The sequence below is a fragment of the Grampus griseus genome (genome assembly GCF_964374135.1).
Source record: "Grampus griseus genome assembly, chromosome: 2".
In the NCBI taxonomy this organism is placed as follows: domain Eukaryota; kingdom Metazoa; phylum Chordata; class Mammalia; order Artiodactyla; family Delphinidae; genus Grampus; species Grampus griseus.
This window is the reverse complement of record NC_139018.1, coordinates 41,762,819-41,781,472: the sequence shown is the minus strand read 5'-3', so window position 1 is coordinate 41,781,472 and position 18,654 is coordinate 41,762,819. Positions and strand designations below refer to the sequence as shown.

At 36.5% G+C, this 18,654-nt stretch overlaps 1 protein-coding gene across 3 annotated transcripts; it reads left to right on the top strand.

The window, feature by feature from the left end:
* Positions 1–23: 23 nt before the first annotated feature.
* On the top strand, positions 24–18,223 carry JKAMP (JNK1/MAPK8 associated membrane protein). Of its 3 annotated transcripts, none has more exons than XM_082649535.1 (7): positions 24–109; positions 2,075–2,166; positions 2,740–2,894; positions 8,378–8,584; positions 11,806–11,987; positions 15,484–15,560; positions 17,441–18,223. In XM_082649535.1, exons 1-7 carry the CDS (start codon positions 106–108, stop codon positions 17,657–17,659), a joined length of 936 nt encoding a protein of 311 aa, XP_082505661.1. In that variant the 5' UTR covers positions 24–105; the 3' UTR covers positions 17,660–18,223. The 3 variants fall into 3 exon arrangements, with proteins under 3 accessions (XP_082505661.1, XP_082505663.1, XP_082505662.1); XM_082649537.1 differs by having other exon boundaries at positions 36–109; positions 2,043–2,166; XM_082649536.1 differs by having other exon boundaries at positions 38–109; positions 2,093–2,166.
* The last annotated feature ends 431 nt before the right edge of the window (positions 18,224–18,654 follow it).

Below are 18,654 nucleotides of genomic sequence, written 5' to 3'. Positions count from 1 at the left end.
TTACCAGGAGGCGGAGCCGTCGAGGCGGCTTTGGCCCGGATGTCCGGGCGCTGCGGCGGGGTCGGCTGATCCACGAAACTCTCCAAGGAAACCTACAAGCTGCCGATGGGTGAGTGATTGCCGAGGTCCCGGGAAGCATTTATCCTAGTCTCTGCTTCTTCCCTACGCTCCCATCTCTGGGCTCGGCCACAGCGGGTGGCCTCCGGATAGCGGCGAATCCTTGTCCCTTCCTCCCAGCAACTCTTGGCCGGGCCGAGGTGGGATAGGGGTAGTCTCTGCTCCAGACAGGCTGCAGCGAGGAGACCGACTGCAGAGGGGACGCCGGCTGCGTACTGGGGGAAGAGGCCAGGCCTTTGTTGTTTGTTCAAAATGTCACCTCAGTCCCTTTGTTTAACATTCCTGAGAGTTGACTTGACAATTTAAAGCGCGGGCGTAAGTGCAGGAAAACAGGAAAGGAAGCAGAAGCTAATTGCTGCTTAACGGTTGAGTCCTGCTTCAGCATCAAACGTTAAGTTTGGGGGGCCTTTCACAAAGGGGCATGACGGTTGCAAAACAAAAAATCTAGACCTCCTTTACTAAAGGAAATCAAAGGGGAAAGTGAGCGTGCAGTGGGAGCTAGGGTTTTTTTGGTCGACGGTAAGCTGTTGCGTTCAGTTTATCATACCGGTTTTCAGGCCTTGGATTTTGAGAAATTTTAGAATATTTACACTCAAATGTATTTATTATGCATCTGCTAGATGCCAAACCGGTATAGAAGGTTTCCAGTTCTTTACCTTCTGCCTGCTCAAAAAATCTGAAACAACTCGTTTCCGTCTATTAGTTTAGAACATTGTGATTACAACTGGTTTAAAAATAAGTGTCAAGTAAGGTAAAGAAGGCCATGGGTTTTTTAAAAAGTCAGAAATTTGATAAAAGTGAAAATATTAAACTTGAGACATTTTAGTCAGCGCCATTTCTATTTTTCTCTTAAGCACAAGGAGAAAGAAAAAAGTCTACTTGAATTTGAAAGAAGAAAGAGTATGGTGGATCAGGCAGTCTCTAGATTGTGAATTCATGAAGAATTTGGGAAATGATTGTTCAAGAATAGCCATAGAATGCATAATTTCCCAAGTTAATTCACATTCGGCCACAGTTGTTTTGGATTTATTCCACACGAGGCTGTAGGTTCTTTGCGGGTAGGGACTCTGTCATGTTCCTCCGTGAATCTTTAGGGGCCCTTCACCAGTGGAATCAGAAACTTAATGCATGTTTACTGAAGGAATGAGTCAATGATGGAAGGGAATCAGATGTCACTGATGAAACAAACTCGTTCGATAGTTTCTCCCTGTAGGTGAGGTCAAAGACAATCTGTAGGCCCTGAGTTTTTTGGTTAAAAAGAGCTGCTTTTTATGTTGTCCAAGCCTTGAGATCAGAGGGTTGATTCTAATGCAGTGGTTCCTAAGTATTGGTCAGAGGCCCAGTGACAGCCTTGATGAAATCTTCACTTGTCCTCTACAAAAATGACCAAAGTTAGGATAATTTACAAGCTTCTTGTAAGGTGAATGTATTTACTTTAAAGGCCTTCCCTTTATTCTGAACTTATGTCCTTTCTGCTTTTCTGGTATTAAAGGGTGTTTTGTCATGAAGGAAGGTGATAATAGATTTCGTGTGTATGCTTGCACTTAATGTCCTGACTGGGCAAAATAAAAAGTATCCATCCTCTCTTAGTCCTCTAGTTAAAAAAAAAAAAAAAAAAAGGAAATTCAAAAGGCTAGGCCATCTAATCAAGGGGAATGGCTGGTTGGAGCCACTGGAGACGTACCAGGTTAGGCTTTGAGTTGTGGGCATGAAGTCCGCTCTGCTGGTTGAGGACCTTAATCTTAAGGAACAGTATTAGCAATAAGGTTCCATGTAACCTTCAATAGTGTCACAGTGTAAAAGGAAACCTTTAAATAAATGCATCAAGACTTTTGTCTAATACATATTTTTTAATTGAAAGTGTGTTGAGATATTTCTGCCAAATGTTTCAGCTCTTATTACCTTATTTTTTATAATCACAAAAGATGTTACTATACTGGCATTTGTTTTTAAAAAGCTGTCGATATTCAACCAGCATGCCTTGGACTGTATTGTGGGAAGACCCTGTTATTTAAAAATGGCTCGACTGAAATATATGGAGAATGTGGGGTAAGTCTTAACATTTGTATGTTATTTCATTTGTAAAATCTTTTTGCTTCTGAAATCTTGTCACATGTAGAATAACTTTTTTCTTCGATGTATTCAACTTGTAAAAGAATATGGAGGCATTAATAAAATCCTTATTTGTGTTGTCATATTGATTATATATCTATAATACATCTTGACGGTCACAGTTACTAAGTTTTCTAATTTGATAGTTTTATAATAATTTCTAATTACTTTTTATTAATATAGAAAAGTGATTTGGACAATAATTTAGCATTACAACTCCAGAGCATTTCTCTGCAGTTTTTATATGGTGTTAATAACTAGGTTTTTCACGTAATATTAGTCAACTATTTTAGTAACTTAATAAAGAGTCCTTTAATAACCTTATACAGGTATAGCAAATGCAATGTAGATTGCTTTTTATTTTACTTATGCTTTCTCTTTTATTTTTAAAAGATGCACATGTAAACAGATGTTTAAACTGAAATGTGATGTCTTAGTGAATGATTTTTTGGAGGTGTTAACGTTCTAGGATAATACCTCTACATAAAATACTGTTCTTATATATCATAGGTGTGTCCAAGAGGACAGAGAACAAATGCACAGAAGTATTGTCAGCCTTGCACAGAGTCTCCAGAACTTTATGATTGGCTCTATCTTGGATTTATGGCTATGCTTCCTCTGGTTTTACATTGGTTCTTCATTGAATGGTACTCAGGGAAAAAGAGGTTAGCACTTTCTATGAATGTAACTGGGTGGACTGATGTTGAAATAGCTATCATTTAGAAGACCTTATCAAGTAATTATACTTCTGTTTTTGTAAAAGTGGCAAACCTGTTTTTCCTTTATCTTCTGATTACTTTTGACTGTGGCAAGGAAACTTAATGCTAGGGCATGCCTCAGTAAATATTAAGGGAAATATCCTTTGTCTGTTTTACTCTGAGTGATGCTGAGGGAGTATTTTAGTTATATTTTTATTTCTTAATTTCATTGGTTTTCTACAAAGACTTGGCTATGATTACAAACTGTTTATTGTTCTAAAACAAATACTTTGCAACTTAATACTAGTAATCTAGTATAATGTAGTTAAAATGTTATAGCTGCAACCTAATTATGAAAACTCATACTAAAACAAATCCAAAAAATTTACTGAGCATTGTGTTTTATGTTGAAAAGATCAGGGAAGGAGATACAAAAATAACTGATGTGGTTTATAGTCATACTCTTGTAGAGAAGACAAATGTATACATAACTAATTATAATACAAATCAGTCTTAAAAGTATATAACAAAAAGTATATAAAAGCTTTATAAACAAAATGCTCTGGAATCACTAAGAATGGAAGAGATAAATTGTGCCTGGTGGCACCCGAAACACTTCAAAAAAGGAACATTTTAGGCAGAAGCAACAGCGTGAACACTGGCAGGGAGGTATGAAACGTGATCTCTTGTGAGTGGGAATGGAAGTAGTTGGGTGTTCAAAGTGTGGATTGCATATGAGAGAAAGGTAATAAAAAGGAAGGTGGGAAAGGGGGTTGAGGCCAGAATGTGAAAGTCCTTGGTGACATTGTGAACCTCATCCCCCTGGGAATGAGGAACCATATTCTACGGTAGTACATTTCAGCCATCCTGGCTGTTGGTTCCTCTGACATTTCAGCATCTTTCCTGCTTTAAGTCCTGTCCCTTTCCCCAAACTCCTCTCTACCTGAAATACTCTCTTCTCCCTGCCACTTTTTACCTACCTGCCTTTTCTTCCTTCAGATCTCAGGTTAAATTACACCTACTCGGAGAGGCCTCCCCTGACCCAATCTAATGTAGGCTTGTCCCCGTTATTTTTCTTTTTTAATAGCACTCTCATTTTTTTGTTGTTTTTGCTTTGTATTTAGCAGTCAACACAATTTGTAGTTATGTTTGTCTCCTCATTTAATGTTATTTCCCACCCCTGACCATAGGCTCCATGAGGGCAGTGGCCATCGCTGTTGTTGTCTATGAAATCTCCAGAGACCAGCACAGCCGCTGGCACACAGTAGATACTCACTTAGTATTTGCCAAGTGAATGATGTATTGGTGAAGGTTTTGGTTTACAGAAACAGCATCTTGGATGTATGTTTTAGGAAGATAACTTATGTGGAGGGCAGATTAGTGGTGAGACATATTAGACAGCTGTTGTCCAAGAAATAGTGATGGCCAGTGGTAGGAACGGAAGTGAAGAGAAGGTCAGGTGGAAGTAGAATCAGTACTTTTCTGGATCTACCTAATAAGTCCACAGTGATTATTTACGTTGGAAGAGCATTCATTACTTTTTCAGAAGACTCTATTAAAAATTTTTTTTAAAGCAGCTTTCATCCTGCTTTTAATTTCTGTTAATAGAATGATGAGAGATGAGGGCTAGAAAAGAGATGTGATTAACAGAGCTAAAATAGAATAATTGCTCATTTGGAACTTCTCAGCCCAGAGTGGAGAAGAGGTGGGTTTAATGGATGTACCTCACCAAATGCATTTGAACTAAAACATCAGATATGTTTTGAGAGAGAATTTTAGAGCAGAGGGTAGAGCCTTGGTTTGGGGGTAAAGCAGAGGTGTGATCAGTGCTTAGGCAGGAAAGGAGGTGGGTTTAAAAAGGAGGTTGCATATCCATGCTTTGCCTAGGAAATTGGTAGCAAGGAAGACAAGGACTATCTCTTGCATTTTCCTGAGACATTGCACTTAAAATCAAGGAAGCAGTGGCCTAGCTGACTGAGGCTAGACTCATGTTTCTCGACATTTTTTTCATTCTTTCCTCCTTAAAGAAGCTTTTTAGATACCTTTCTTCCCTCAATTCCACCTACCCCATAAAATTTTAATATCGCAGATATATTGTTTATTGGTTTATATAGTGTATGTATACATGTGCTTTATATATAAAAAGTGTAATATTATTTTATACCCAAGGATCCATTCTTGTCCCCTTGGGAGTGCTAGTGCCCATTGAGAATGCATGGGCTAGACACTAATCAAAACTTCCCTTTCTGGCCTGCTTGCTTTCCCCAAAGTTTAGTATTAAATTTGTTTTTCTTTTGAGGCCAGGGCAGAGATAGGCAGAAATTCCATGTTTTTTTATATAATGAAGCCAGAAGCTGTGCTTCTTCTGTAATTTGTTTTTATGTAATTTATAGCTTTCCAGATGTATTCATGCAACAGTCTTTAGGGATGTTTGCAATGTGCCAGGTGCTGTGCTAGGTTGTGGGATTCAGAGATGATGAAGATGTGGGTGCTCACAGTCCAGCAGATGAGGTAGACAGACCATCACAGTGTATGTGAGGGTCTATAGGAGAGGTGTGTACAGAGGTTTAAGGCTAGCTTAAAGAAGGAAGCAGTCAATTCTGTCCTCTCAAAATAGGGTGGTGTCACAGGAGAAGAAACTGACTTTAAGTTGAACTTTGAAAAATGAACAGTTTTTGAGAGAGGAATTGAAGAAAGAGTCAGACAGTAGGAAAAAGATGTGCAAAAGTCTAGAGCCAAGAAAGAGCACAGCATAACCAAGAAATGAGAGCTGAGGGTGCTATGAGAAATAGGGACTAAATGAGACCAAGATATAAAGAGGTTTGGGGCTGGGGGAGTCTTAGGAAATACTCCTAAGACCTGGGGACAACCCCAGAGCTGATCTTGAAGGATACACCATTTGCCAGATAGGTGACATGTTTTCAGGTGGAGCATGAAGCATGCTGGGATGAATGGAGCAGTGAGGAAACAAAGTAATTTCGTAAGGGCAGGAGGTGTGGGAGGTAAGGCTGGTAGGAAGTATTTTTCCTGAAAGGCAGATGGGATCCACTGAGGTAGTTTAATAAGGGGAGTTTTCAAAGCGGATTCCATTTTGTAAAGATTACGTAGTTGACTGCAGATGGATTGAAAGGGAGCATGATGAGAAGAGGAAGCCAGTAAGAAGGTTGCCAAAGTCATGGCAAGAAATAATGAGGTTGGGATTTGGCCTCTAAAAATATGAATTCTGTAGGGAAGCAAAAGATTGGATTATGTAATATGAAAGTGTACACGTTTACTTACATATTTTGTGTCTTCATCTGTGTAAAATGGCACAGGAGTTCTGCTTCCAACACCATGGGCTAATTAGGAGCTCCAGGTCACCCTCCTGCATGAAATAACTAAAGTCTGGAAGAGACATACTGTTTAAGACATTGCTGGTCTCACAGGAATAAGGGGGGATCTCCGAGAACTCTTCTTTTTCAGAAAACAAGCAAACCCACCCTGAGCTGGGGCCAGAGTGACAAACCAGGCAGTAGCGTTGGGAGGGTGGCCAGAGGTTAACTGCCGATAGCAACTGGGTAGTCCTTTCTGTTCCACGTGATGTTGAGTTGGGATGCACCCATCTAGAGGCTGGACTGGGCTGTGGTGTTCAAAATGAGTAACTCATATGCTGGAGTAGGTGCTGGCTGTCAGCTGTGAGCACATGGGGGCTGCTGACCAGCTGCTCTTTTATCTTTGGTATTCTGCAGCTTAATTATAATGTGAATTTCTTTTTATTTATTCTGCTTGGGATGTGTTTTGCTTCCTAGAAAGCAATTCTGTGAATTTGTTTTTCATTCTTTCAGATGAGCCCAGTCAAACCACAGAACAGTGAGAAATAATCACTGGTGGTTGTTTCAGGCCATTGAGTTTTAGGGTAGTTTGCTGTGCAGTGATAGGTAACTGAAACATTGTGCAAATAGAAAACTCAAAAGCATCTATAGAGAAGCAATCATAAATAATGAGAGTTTAGTGAAGAGGCTGGCTGTAAGCTAAGTATATAAAATCAATTACCTCCCTATATTTCATTTACAGAATCACAGTACTGTGAGGTAGCCAAGACCAAGGTAGCTAAGCTACATTGGATTTATACTGTGGAACTTGACAAGCTAATTCTCTAATTTATATGGAAGTTCAAAGGCCCAAGAATGACCAAGACCACTGAAAAAGTAAAAGAATGTATGTAATATCAAGAATTATTGTCATATTCTGTTGTCTCAGGGATAGATAAATGGACCCCAGGAACAAAATAGAGAACCTAGAAACAGGCCGGTTATATAGGAGACTTGATATGGCAGAAGTGGCATGGCAGCTTAGTGGGAAGAACAGTAACTATTCAAGAAAATGCTGCTGCTGGGACAATTGGATATCCAAATGGGAAAAGCTAAAGTTATATACTAACTTAGACACAGAAATCTCTTCTGAGTTAAAGATTGAAACATGAAAAGCAAAACCTTAAAACTTTTAGAAGAAAATGTAGGATAATATTTTTCTTAGAGTGAGAATCTGCTAACCAGAAATTTAAAAATTGATAAAGGCAACTATATTAAAATTTAGAACATCTATTCATAAAAAGACATCACAAAGAAAATGAAAATTCAACCCGCAAACTGAGAGGAAGACATTTGCAACACGTTTTACTAACAAAGCAGAATGGATAAATAATGGAAAGATCACACAATGGATTATTATACAGCAAGGAAAACGACTGAACTTCAGATATAAGCAAAACCATGAATGAATCTTGGAAGTGTAATTTTGAGTGGAAAGAAAAATCTCAGAAAGCTTACCTCACTTTATCATGTTGAAAAATAAGCAAAACTAAATAGTGGTTTTGAAGTATAAATACAGTTGGAATAAAACCTGTTTAGAAAAACTGATAAAGAACATTTAGTATAATGGTTATTTCTAGGGGAGAGACAGGAATATGGAATGGGGAGGAACAGGTAGATATAAATTGTTAACGTTTTAGTTGTTGGGTTAGGTGGTGAGCTTACGATGTTTATTATATTTTATAACTAATATGTATTACATATAATCTTTTATGTACTTTTAATGTTTAAGATAATTTAAAATGATGCATAGATAACTTTAAGACATTTTTAATAATTTGGCGAGTTACTGAAGATAAAGGTAGATCTAATTTCTGCTCTTCTACACATTTAGACAATATTGGCACAGTGTTACCTGGGATGAGTATTTATCCCTTTTTAGTAAACCTTTAGTAAACCTTTAGTAAAGGTTAAATCCTTCTCAAGTAGTTTTCATATGTGCTTGGCTTTACTTACCTATTTAGAAGATTTTTTTGTTTCAGGATTTATCAGTTAAAACTTCTTTTTAGAATACATATTTTGAAGCATACACAGGTTTTATTAAAAGCCACATAACATGCTGAGAATTTTCTGGTGACTGTGCTTCCTTTGTTTTACTAGTTCCAGTGCCCTTTTCCAACACATCACTGCATTATTTGAATGCACTATGGCAGCTATCATCACCTTACTTGTGAGCGATCCAGTCGGTGTGCTTTATATCCATTCATGTCGAGTATTGATGCTTTCTGATTGGTACACCATGCTTTACAATCCAAGTCCAGATTATGTTACCACAGTGCACTGTACTCATGAAGCTGTCTACCCACTGTAAGTATTTATTTAGATGTAAGATCATTTTTTTTCTAAATGATGATTATAGATTTCATTCATTTAAGCAGATTGAGCCTTGCGAAATGGCTCCTAGGCACTGGGGGAGATATACAGAAATGATTTTCTTCTTTTACGTGATACATAGTCTGAGAAGAGGAAATAGAAATACATCTTAGTATAATAGAAGTGAAAGTATTTTTGTGTTGATGTTGAAGTATGAGCACTTCTAAAATAAGCTATATCTGTTTCTTAAAAAGGGAATTATAAGGAAAACCTTTTTCTTATACAACAGAGAAGCAATATCTGACATACAGGAAGTAGTATAGGCTTTGGAGCTAAAAACAGGCTTGAGTTTGAATCCCAGGCCTGTCAGCTGTTAACTTGAACATGTTAAGAGCCTCTTAACCTCGGCTTTCCTGTTGGTAAAAATGGGAATAATGATACCTTATAAGGTGACTTAAATAAATGCCTTACATACAGGAAGCACTTATAAGTAGCTGGCATTATTATTAGAGTGCTTGGCTTCATGTTCTTTCTTCTTTTTTTTTTTTTTAAATATCAAATTCATAACATTCTGTATAATATTACCCTGGCCTACATTTTTAGAATTTCTGTGAATTAGTGTTCATTCTGATGTGTTTTTCTCAGTAAATGTATAATAGAAGAGTCTGGTATTTGTATTCTCATAGTTGTAGCAAGTTACCATTATGTAATATGCTCAAAAAAATAGTACTTTTTGTGCAATTCTTAATAGTACTAAGTGTCAAAAACAAACATGCACGTATGTAAAAAGATACTTTGCAAAAAACGAGATCCAAAAAAAAAGTAGAAAAAAACAACAACAAAACAAAAAACGAGATCCAGATATAGAGCTATAAAAATCTTTTCCACCTGCCTACCTTTTAAGTCCTGCAAATTATTTATATATATACAGAGACAACCAGACATATTTATATATATAAATTGTATCTAAAAGACTGATACTATCTTATTTGTTGATTTCATAGAGCTATAACCCTCAGCTCTGGGGAGTTGTCCTGGGGACTTGGAGAACTTAACCTGGTCCTATACAGAGAAGTTAATTACTGAATCAGATATTATATTTAAATAAGATGTATTTAAAACATCTTATTTAAAACAAAATCAGACTGATTTGCTGCTATTCACATCTATAGTGTTTTTTATAATATCTGTAAATCCTGTAGGAGAGTCAAAAAATATGAGAACAGAGATGGCAAATAGGTACTCGCAGCCCTCATTCTGCAGTCATAACAGCCACTTCTAATTTATTACAGCACTTGTCCTGCTGAGTTGGGTGTAGCCTCAGAGCCTTGTCACAGCACTCAGTCAGACTCATCACACAACTTCATTGATTAGGACATTTTCCATCTGTTCACCATCTTTGAATTAAGTAGGTATTTTTTTTTTCTTAGCAGCTTTACCAATAGTCACTGTGGAATGGACTGTCTGCCTTGTTTTACTAATTATACAAAACAATGTTTTATTAAAAGTATGAGAAGATTTTATAATACTAGCATTTGAATTCATACATGTTACTTTACATAACCATTTAAACTTACATATATGGCTAGACTGGGGCTAAACATTTCTGAAAGCTGTAGGACTACCAAAGTCATAATGAATTTTTTTTTTTATAAGTCAACAAAAAGTAGTGGCGCAATATTAACAGAAACCTTTGGAACACTATTACATTGACTAGTGGAGGATATCTTCTCCATTGGTATATATAAATTCCTTACAAATTGAAAAATATCAGAATGGTTTTACTGATAATTATAGTTTTGAGGCAAAATTAATTAGATAAGATATGGAAAAATATGCAAGCTTCTATCATTAGAAACTTACTGCAAAAGGTAATGTTTACTAAAACTTTGAGTTATTGACAATGAGCAGTAATTACTGTTGTAACAAAACTTAGCTTTAGCTTGTCAGATTTATCCTATGTGCATATGAGGGGCATGGATGTGGGGGGGAGGTAGAGGATGAGGTCTTCTGGTGGAGAGCAGGGGCAGGAAACAGGTATCTGCTTCCAAAAGCTAGTTTCCTAGTTCTTTAGGACAGGTAGCACATGATGGTTTCCTTCTGATTAAAATAATAGTCTTTTTGGAGCTCTTAAGGAACTACAAGCTGAAGGAATAGACAGATTTTATTTTGTTTTGATATTGGTAAGAGGTAGCCTAAGAAGACAAAACTCATCATCCAAGAAGTGAGGCTTGAAATAATGCAGTATGGTACAGGGCTGGACCTAAAAGCATCATGAGAGCACAGCGACCCGGTATCATTAAGCTGTGTGGAGAAGAGGCATGTGGTCAGTTATTTGAAACAACTCCCGTGCTTCCCTTGACTCCCCCCTGCAAGGGAGAGGGTTTGCGTATAAGATAGTAAAAAAAATAATTTGAAAATCCTCATGGAAAGGAAGTTAAAACTATGTGCATAGAAATATAAATATTCAAAATAAGGAGCTAGAAACTATAGTCTGCTGATACAGAGATCTTTTTGCAACTTTTTTTCTGGTTGTAAAAATTACATTATAGGATATTTGGAAAACAGAAAAGGCATACCCCAAATAAAATAATCCATAATTCCATTTCTTAAGATGATCACTGCTAAAAATGTCTTTCCAGCTGCACTTTTTATTTTATTTTTTTATTCTTTTTTAAAGAACATTAAGGTTATTCTATGCACATACCGTTTTGTAGCCTGTTCTTGTCACTTAATGTATGAGGCACAGTTGCTTTTGTTGTTAACATTTCTTTCATAACTGGATTTTTAATGTCTGCATAGTATTCCAGCATAAATGTACTCTAAAATTTAACCAACTTCCTATTGTTGAATATTTATTTTCTTCCTGAGTTTTCTTTATTGTGTGATTCAATAAAAATGCTTGTTCATCAGGTTTTTGTGTATACCTGATTGTTTCCCTTTGATAAATTTCTACAAGTAAAATTTTTGAATTAAAGGATATAAACATTTTAGGATTTTTGATACACATTTCCAAACTGTCTACCGGAAATGACTCAGCATACACTTTGCAGTGGTATTATGAGAGTCTTTTTGGTGAACCCTCCACCAGTCTGAATATTCGATGGATAGACTTTTTAAACCTTTTTCAGGATCTTTGATTTTAAGATGATCAATGATAAAAATACATTTTAAAACATTTTTTTGATGTTATAATTTTTCATTTTATTTTCCAGATACACCATTGTATTTATCTATTATGCATTCTGCTTGGTATTAATGATGCTGCTCCGACCTCTTCTGGTAAAGAAGATTGCCTGTGGGTTAGGGAAATCTGATCGATTTAAAAGTATTTATGCTGCACTTTACTTCTTCCCAATTTTAACCGTGCTTCAGGCAGTTGGTGGAGGCCTTTTATGTAAGTTTGTTGGGTAAAGTCAATGAAATATATTTACTATATGTGATAAACAATATTTTCTCTGCGTATAATTTTGGACCTTTTTCTGTAGTTTGGTTTCTGTTTTTTATTCTTGAAAATAAACCATAGTATATATTTTTGCTAAAACATATCATCATTCTTTATCAAAACTGATTTCTGTTTAGAGAATACTTTGTATTTGAAGCTCACGTCAATAGGAAGATTTTTAAAACCTGAGTATAAATTAAAAAACATAATAGATGGAAATTATTCTTGATATAATAGATGGTTTTTACATATAATAGATGGAAATTACTCGTGATAATATATACTGTTTACCATTAAGTCTTAGTTTTCTAAATTCCTTTATGAAAGACTTAGATATAGTAAAAAATCCTCAATATATTTTTTTAATATATCCATTCATTTATTCAGCAACCATTTAGACTGATCTGTGACTCGAAAGAAGAATGAGAGAAAGTTGGTGTTAAAGAGCTCATATATTACTAGGAAAGCTATAAGTAGCTGAGAGAACATAGTGAGGGACTTTTTGAACGTGTGACATTGAACATTGCAAGGATGTTGGATACCATCTTTATATGGAACCTGCGTGGGTGCAGAGGGCAAGCTTCTGGCCTGAAGGAACTGGGCAAGATGGCATCACTGTGCAAGTAATGTAGCTTAGTAATGAATTTGATTCAAAGTTAGGAGGGTGGAGCTGAGGATAAGGCCACGGGAAGAAGAAATTGGAGACTAGTCAGGGGTCTGTTATCCCTCATATTCTGGTTTTACAGATGTATTGTTTCTTTTGGCCTGCATAGTATTTGAAAATCTATAGTTTTTCCTAGCTCCTACCATTTCCTATTTTCTTAGATTTGGCCCACTTCAGTCATTCTCCTGGATGACCTCTGTAGGCATTTGAGGTTGCTATTCTTGCTCTAGGGACTAGAGACCTGCTCTTAAAAGGATTTCAAGAGGAAGAGTGACATGACTAGATTTGCATTTTAGAAAGATAACTTGGTAGCAGTGTGGAAGATGGATTGGCAGGGAAGAGAACCTGGGGGATCAGTTAAGAGATGACAGCCATAGGCCAGGCCTGACTGTCTGACCTAAAGCAGAGAAACACTGGGAAAGAAGAACTATTTCAAAGACAGAATTAACTAAGCTAGGTAACTAATTAAATATAGGGGTTGAGGAAATGGGAGGAGAATACGATAAAGGAGCTTTCTGACTTAGTAACTAGTGAATGTATGAATAATGAATGTTAGAATAAGCAAATAGGGTGGTGAGAAGTGAATTCAGTTTTAGGTATTCATGGAATATTCAAAAGAGCACAGGTAGTCATTTATCCTAGACAAGCTTGGGAGAGCTGACTAGGCTTAAAGATTTAAGAATTGCCAGCCCTCAAATCCCTGTGTCCTAGACTGCCACTGGTGCTATTGTATAGAACCTCTTGGTTATGAAATGGGGAAAATGGAAAAGCTGTGGAAAGCAGGGAAAGGTTTGGAAAGTTAACCTAAGGAGACTGTCAGACAGTGTTACTTCCTATGTTGTAGCTGCCTATATGGAAAATGCCTTTTCCCACACTGAAAGTCTTTGGATCATTTTGTTAACAAGCCTCCACTCAAAACACATTCATAGGAGGATCAAGGAGTTATTGTTTATTTGCACTAAGTATAAACTTGTGCAGTCTGCTGAGATTAGTCACAGAGGGTATCATACCAACTCATAATTTTATGGTGTTGAGAAAAGGCACCAGCAGATTTGGAGTCTGGTGAGGACTCATTTCTTGGTTCATTGATGGCTGTCTTCTTTCAGTGTCCTCACATAGCAGAAGAGGGAAGAGGTCTTTGAGGTCTCTTTTATAAGGGCACAAATCCCATTCATGAGGGCTCCACCCTCATGACCTAATCCACCCCAAAGGCCCCTACACCTACTAACAGCATCACATTGAGGGTTAGGATTTCAACATAAGAATTTGGGGAGTGGGGTCACAAACATTTAGTCCATGACAAGGGAATATAGCAAGTCTGAGCAAAGTAGAGCACCAAGAGGCTTCTGGTAGCTCAAGATACCAGGGTCTAGGGAGAGAGACACTGGGGTAATTAGGAAGATGTCAGTGACAAACTTTTACCTGCTTGGAAGTATTATTGAAGCCAGTTTTTAAGTGTGATCTTCCTCTGAACCACCAGCAGAACTAAAATGAAGATTTCCAGGCACTACCCCCAGCCAGACCTAGTTGCTCAAAATATTACATTGTTTTAGACCCTAGAGTAAGAACCACTCTAAATCCTGCTTTGAGCCCAGAACCTCCCTCTACTCCCCACAAGTTTGGGGCTAGTTGGAAATTTCCTCTTTCTCCTTTTTACTACCATTTCTTTCTCTACCAGTTCTTACTATCATTAGCAACATTGTTTAGCTATTTATAAGTTAATTGGGATTCTTTTGAATGGCTGGTTAGGACCTAATCATTGTCAGTTATTTAGTAATTGGAATCAGACCTGCATAGATAATTCAGAGATTCGGGCTGCCATATCCTTAATTAACATTTGAAAATGTTCCAGATGGGTTCCACTGCATTGTATTGTAGAATGATTAATAGTTTTAGTAACTGAAGTTAATCGTTTTAAAATAATTGTATAAAAATAATTCAAGGTATCTTTCTCAATTTGTCCATTTGTTTTAGTGAGCTATAAATTTAGAACATTTTAAGAGGTGGTATTTTTAAGAAAAAATTTCACTTAAAGTATTATTTTACTGTACTGTATTTGAAGTAGAACTGTCTAGAAATTTGACATTAAGAGCACTGAATGATCCATTTTGCCTTTGAGGTTTATTGGTATATGACCTTTTAATTAAAGCTGAATTACTCTTATATATAGCCTTTCTCAACTGAAGTTCCCCATCTGGACCACAAAACACAGAAAATTGAGTAATTATTTTGCCAATTCTCCCAAGTTTGATACATAACTAGTATCATGCGAGATGCATAGGAGAGAAGTTAATTCTTTACAGCAGTGGAAGCCTTCAGGCAGGGGTCTTCAAAGCTGGGCCAATGATAGTTTTACATTTTTTAACTGTTGGGAAAAAAAATCAAAAGAAGAGTAGTATTTCTTGACATGTGACAGTTATATGAAATTTGAATTTTATTGTCTGAATAACTTATAAATAAGTTATAACTTACAAACTTATAAAGTAAGTTTTACTGGAACACAGACACATCCATTTTCTGTATGATCTGGCTGCTTTCCCACTACAACTGCGGACTTAGGTGACTGAGACATAAACTGCGTGGCCCACGAAGCCAAAAGTACTCACTATCTGGTCCTTTACAGAAGAAGTTTGCTGACCCCTGCCTTAGAGCATTAGGGCTTCACTCTCTCCCAAGACTGGTTGAGAAGGTTTTTGTCTGTGGAAAGAATTATACTGTTTGAATTTTTTGATGGTTTATTCAGAAAATTTAATTTTCAGCATAATACCAATGTTTGTCTTTCAGACTACGCCTTCCCATACATTATATTAGTATTATCTTTGGTTACTCTGGCTGTGTACATGTCGGCTTCCGAAATAGAGGTAGGACATCTTTTTTCCTTTGTTAAAGACTTTTTTTTTAATAGATTTGATAACTGAATAGGAGAATAGTGCATATGATATGATATGTTACAACTGATTGTTTTAGTAATCCTTGGCTAAACGATGCCACTCAGTGGCTTTTGGCTCATTAGTTCATGAAAAGTTGTATACTAGACAATATTTGCTTGGGAAATTAGTGAAGTAGTCAGGCTTAACTCCAGCATGTTAGAGAAAAAACTCATTTCACATCATTTATCCACATAGAAAATGTATAATTATTGAAATGTTGAACCCTATTAACACTATTTTGAAGGAAACATAAAAATGCTTTATTTTATATAGAACTGATTCTAGGCTTTTTTTTTTGCAGTGAACACTAACAGTCATCAATAATTACAGTGTACATTCCATACCCTTCTATGTTTTGTCCCTAATTTTATTTTCTTGATTACGGATGTGTACTTTTGCCCTCTAATATCTGTAATACTTTGGTGATTTGGAAATATTATTAACACTCACATTAGTTCCGATGCTGTTCCTATCTTGAGATATCCTTTTTGTGCCTCTAACTTTTTAATATTTCAGTGGAAGGCCACTGTTAGAACTCTTAGAGAGTAAACTCTAAAGGAATAAAAGTGTAACATGTCTTAGTACTCTTCCATTCTATGCTTGCCAATCTAGTGCCTATGCACTGTTTTCAGCCGCCCACTACAGTTGATATGTGCTCTCTTATAATTCTTAACATAAAAAAGTTCACCCCAGAGAAAGTTGTTAACTATTTCGGAGTGGTTGCTCTTGAAACTCCTGTTTCTATTACATTAGTGAAAGAATGAGAGGGAGGAACAAACCACCTAGAAATCATAGTGACTTTTAGGTAGACTAGCAGTAGAGGAACTAGACAGTATTTTTATGGTGATTTTTCAGATGCTTCCGTTTGTATTCTACTCCCATTTCTCCTTGGTAATCTTTAATCAACTTTGCAGTATAATTAAAGATAAGCAAATTAGTTTTGGCACTTTTATCAACTCTAGGGAAATGGGGGGGAAAATGATTGGATATTTGAATAAAATGAAGTTTTTGAATTTTTGTTTATTATCCATAGTTACTATGGAAAGTTCGATTAGCTTGAATCATATTTGTTTCTCTGCTGCTGGGAATCCCCCATATATAAAACATTCATGTGCTTCAATTAGCACTCTATACATGAATCAGAAATAGGGATTCAAGTCAGGAAAAGACAGTCAAGCTCTAGGTGAGCTGATGAGCCATTTAATGAGGGATAGTTGCTAAGTAACCAGTTGCAAATTACATTTTAGTGTGTTCATTAGCACATTTAGATATTACTTTTATAATAATTTGTTCCTTCCAATTTCTGTATATTGTAGAGCAGTATTAAAGATACAAGGGAAATCAGAGTAGTCACATGTCATTTCTGCTCCCTTCTAAGTATCCAGGCAGCAGACTCTAGGAATGCTGGAGTTAAGGAATTTGGGTGTATGTACCTCCTCCTTCGCACTGGTAGACTCAGCTGCTGTGGATCAGGGCAGGAAGAAGGCACATAATGTGGCGTTCCCCTTCCAGTTCAGCTCTTTCAGAAGAAGCGGTAGTGTTTCAGGGTCGAATGGTGGTGCAGACCAGAACTTAGAGACGTGGGCTCCCATCTTGGTGCTGCCGCTGAGTGCTGAATGTAGGAAGCCTCAGTTTCCTCATCTGTGAAGTGTAGTAGCAAGACTGGGTGATTTCTTAGGTCCCTGTGATTCTGAGGTTATGATTTTGTGTGACAATAATATGTTTTAAAGTAAAATGTAATAAATTATCTAGCCAATTCAGCCCAATAATCTGTATTTCTCTTCTTTTCTTTCTTTTATAAAATTATGTAGAACTGCTATGATCTTCTGGTCAGAAAGAAAAGACTCATTGTTCTCTTCAGCCACTGGTTACTTCATGCCTATGGAATAATCTCCATTTCCAGAGTGGATAAACTCGAGCAAGATTTACCCCTTTTGGCACTGGTACCCACACCAGCCCTTTTTTACTTGTTCACCGCAAAATTTACTGAACCTTCACGGATACTCTCAGAAGGAGCCAATGGACACTGAATGTAAAATGCCAAAAAACCCTAAGAAGTGTTTTTAATAAAAGGAAGTAAAGAAAAAAATGTATTAGTACTCTTCTGTCATACATGGGAATATGATTGTCAGTACACCTAATGTTATGGGGGGGTTGTTGTTTGTTTTCTTTTTTTGACTTAACAGATTTTGTGGTTTGATGGAAAATACAAAATCCCATCATTCTCCATTATGTAGTATAACACACCATACACTTAGAGCACACGGTTATATTACCCTAGAAACCTATTAGGAAGCACTTGCCTCTCGCAATAATTTAGCTATTCTTTTGTGCAAAATCATGTTTCTGTGTACCTAGCAATGTGTTGTTCCCGCTTTTATTAAGAAAAACTGTAACAAGTATAATCTGGAATCCTTAGCATTGGCATAATTGTGCATGCCTGTTGTGTTTCAATGTTTCAAGTATACTGAATTATAAAGTCAGACGTACTTGTGGGGTCTGATAGCAAACATGGAAATCAAGTATGTTGTTTTTTGTTATCTATTTATTTTCACCAATACAGTATTTTGATCTATTACAAAAATAGAGCATAATTTATATAACAGGTCTTTTGTTTTAGATAGTTTGGTTGAAGACATCTTCAGGTTATTCCTGTTCCTGTAAAGAAAAATGATAATAAAACGCTTAACTACAAAAAAATCTCAAATATCTGGCATTTAATTGTATTTGCCACACTAATTGTGGAAATAATTCAAAATGTTAAGTAGTAAGATTAGTGTCTCTTTCCCAAATGAATAAATATACTTCCTTCCCCCATATCTCATTTTTGAAGGATATATGCACGTGCCATATTTTATGAATCCTGAGACACAATTTTTGTCACATTGTGATATCTCAGTTGGTAGCTTCCTAGATTTAACAAAATACAGAATATCTACAGTACATAAAGTTTTCCTGTGGTTGGTTGGTAATACGTGTGCTGTGATTTTTATGCTCTGAAGTCTTCAGGAGACTCATTATTGGG

Coding starts and splice junctions, on each gene's coding strand:
- JKAMP (XM_082649535.1), top strand. Junction 2,167..2,739: donor AAATATATGGAGAATGTGGG/GTAAGTCTTAAC, acceptor TATATATCATAG/GTGTGTCCAAGAGGACAGAG. Junction 2,895..8,377: donor TGGTACTCAGGGAAAAAGAG/GTTAGCACTTTC, acceptor TTGTTTTACTAG/TTCCAGTGCCCTTTTCCAAC.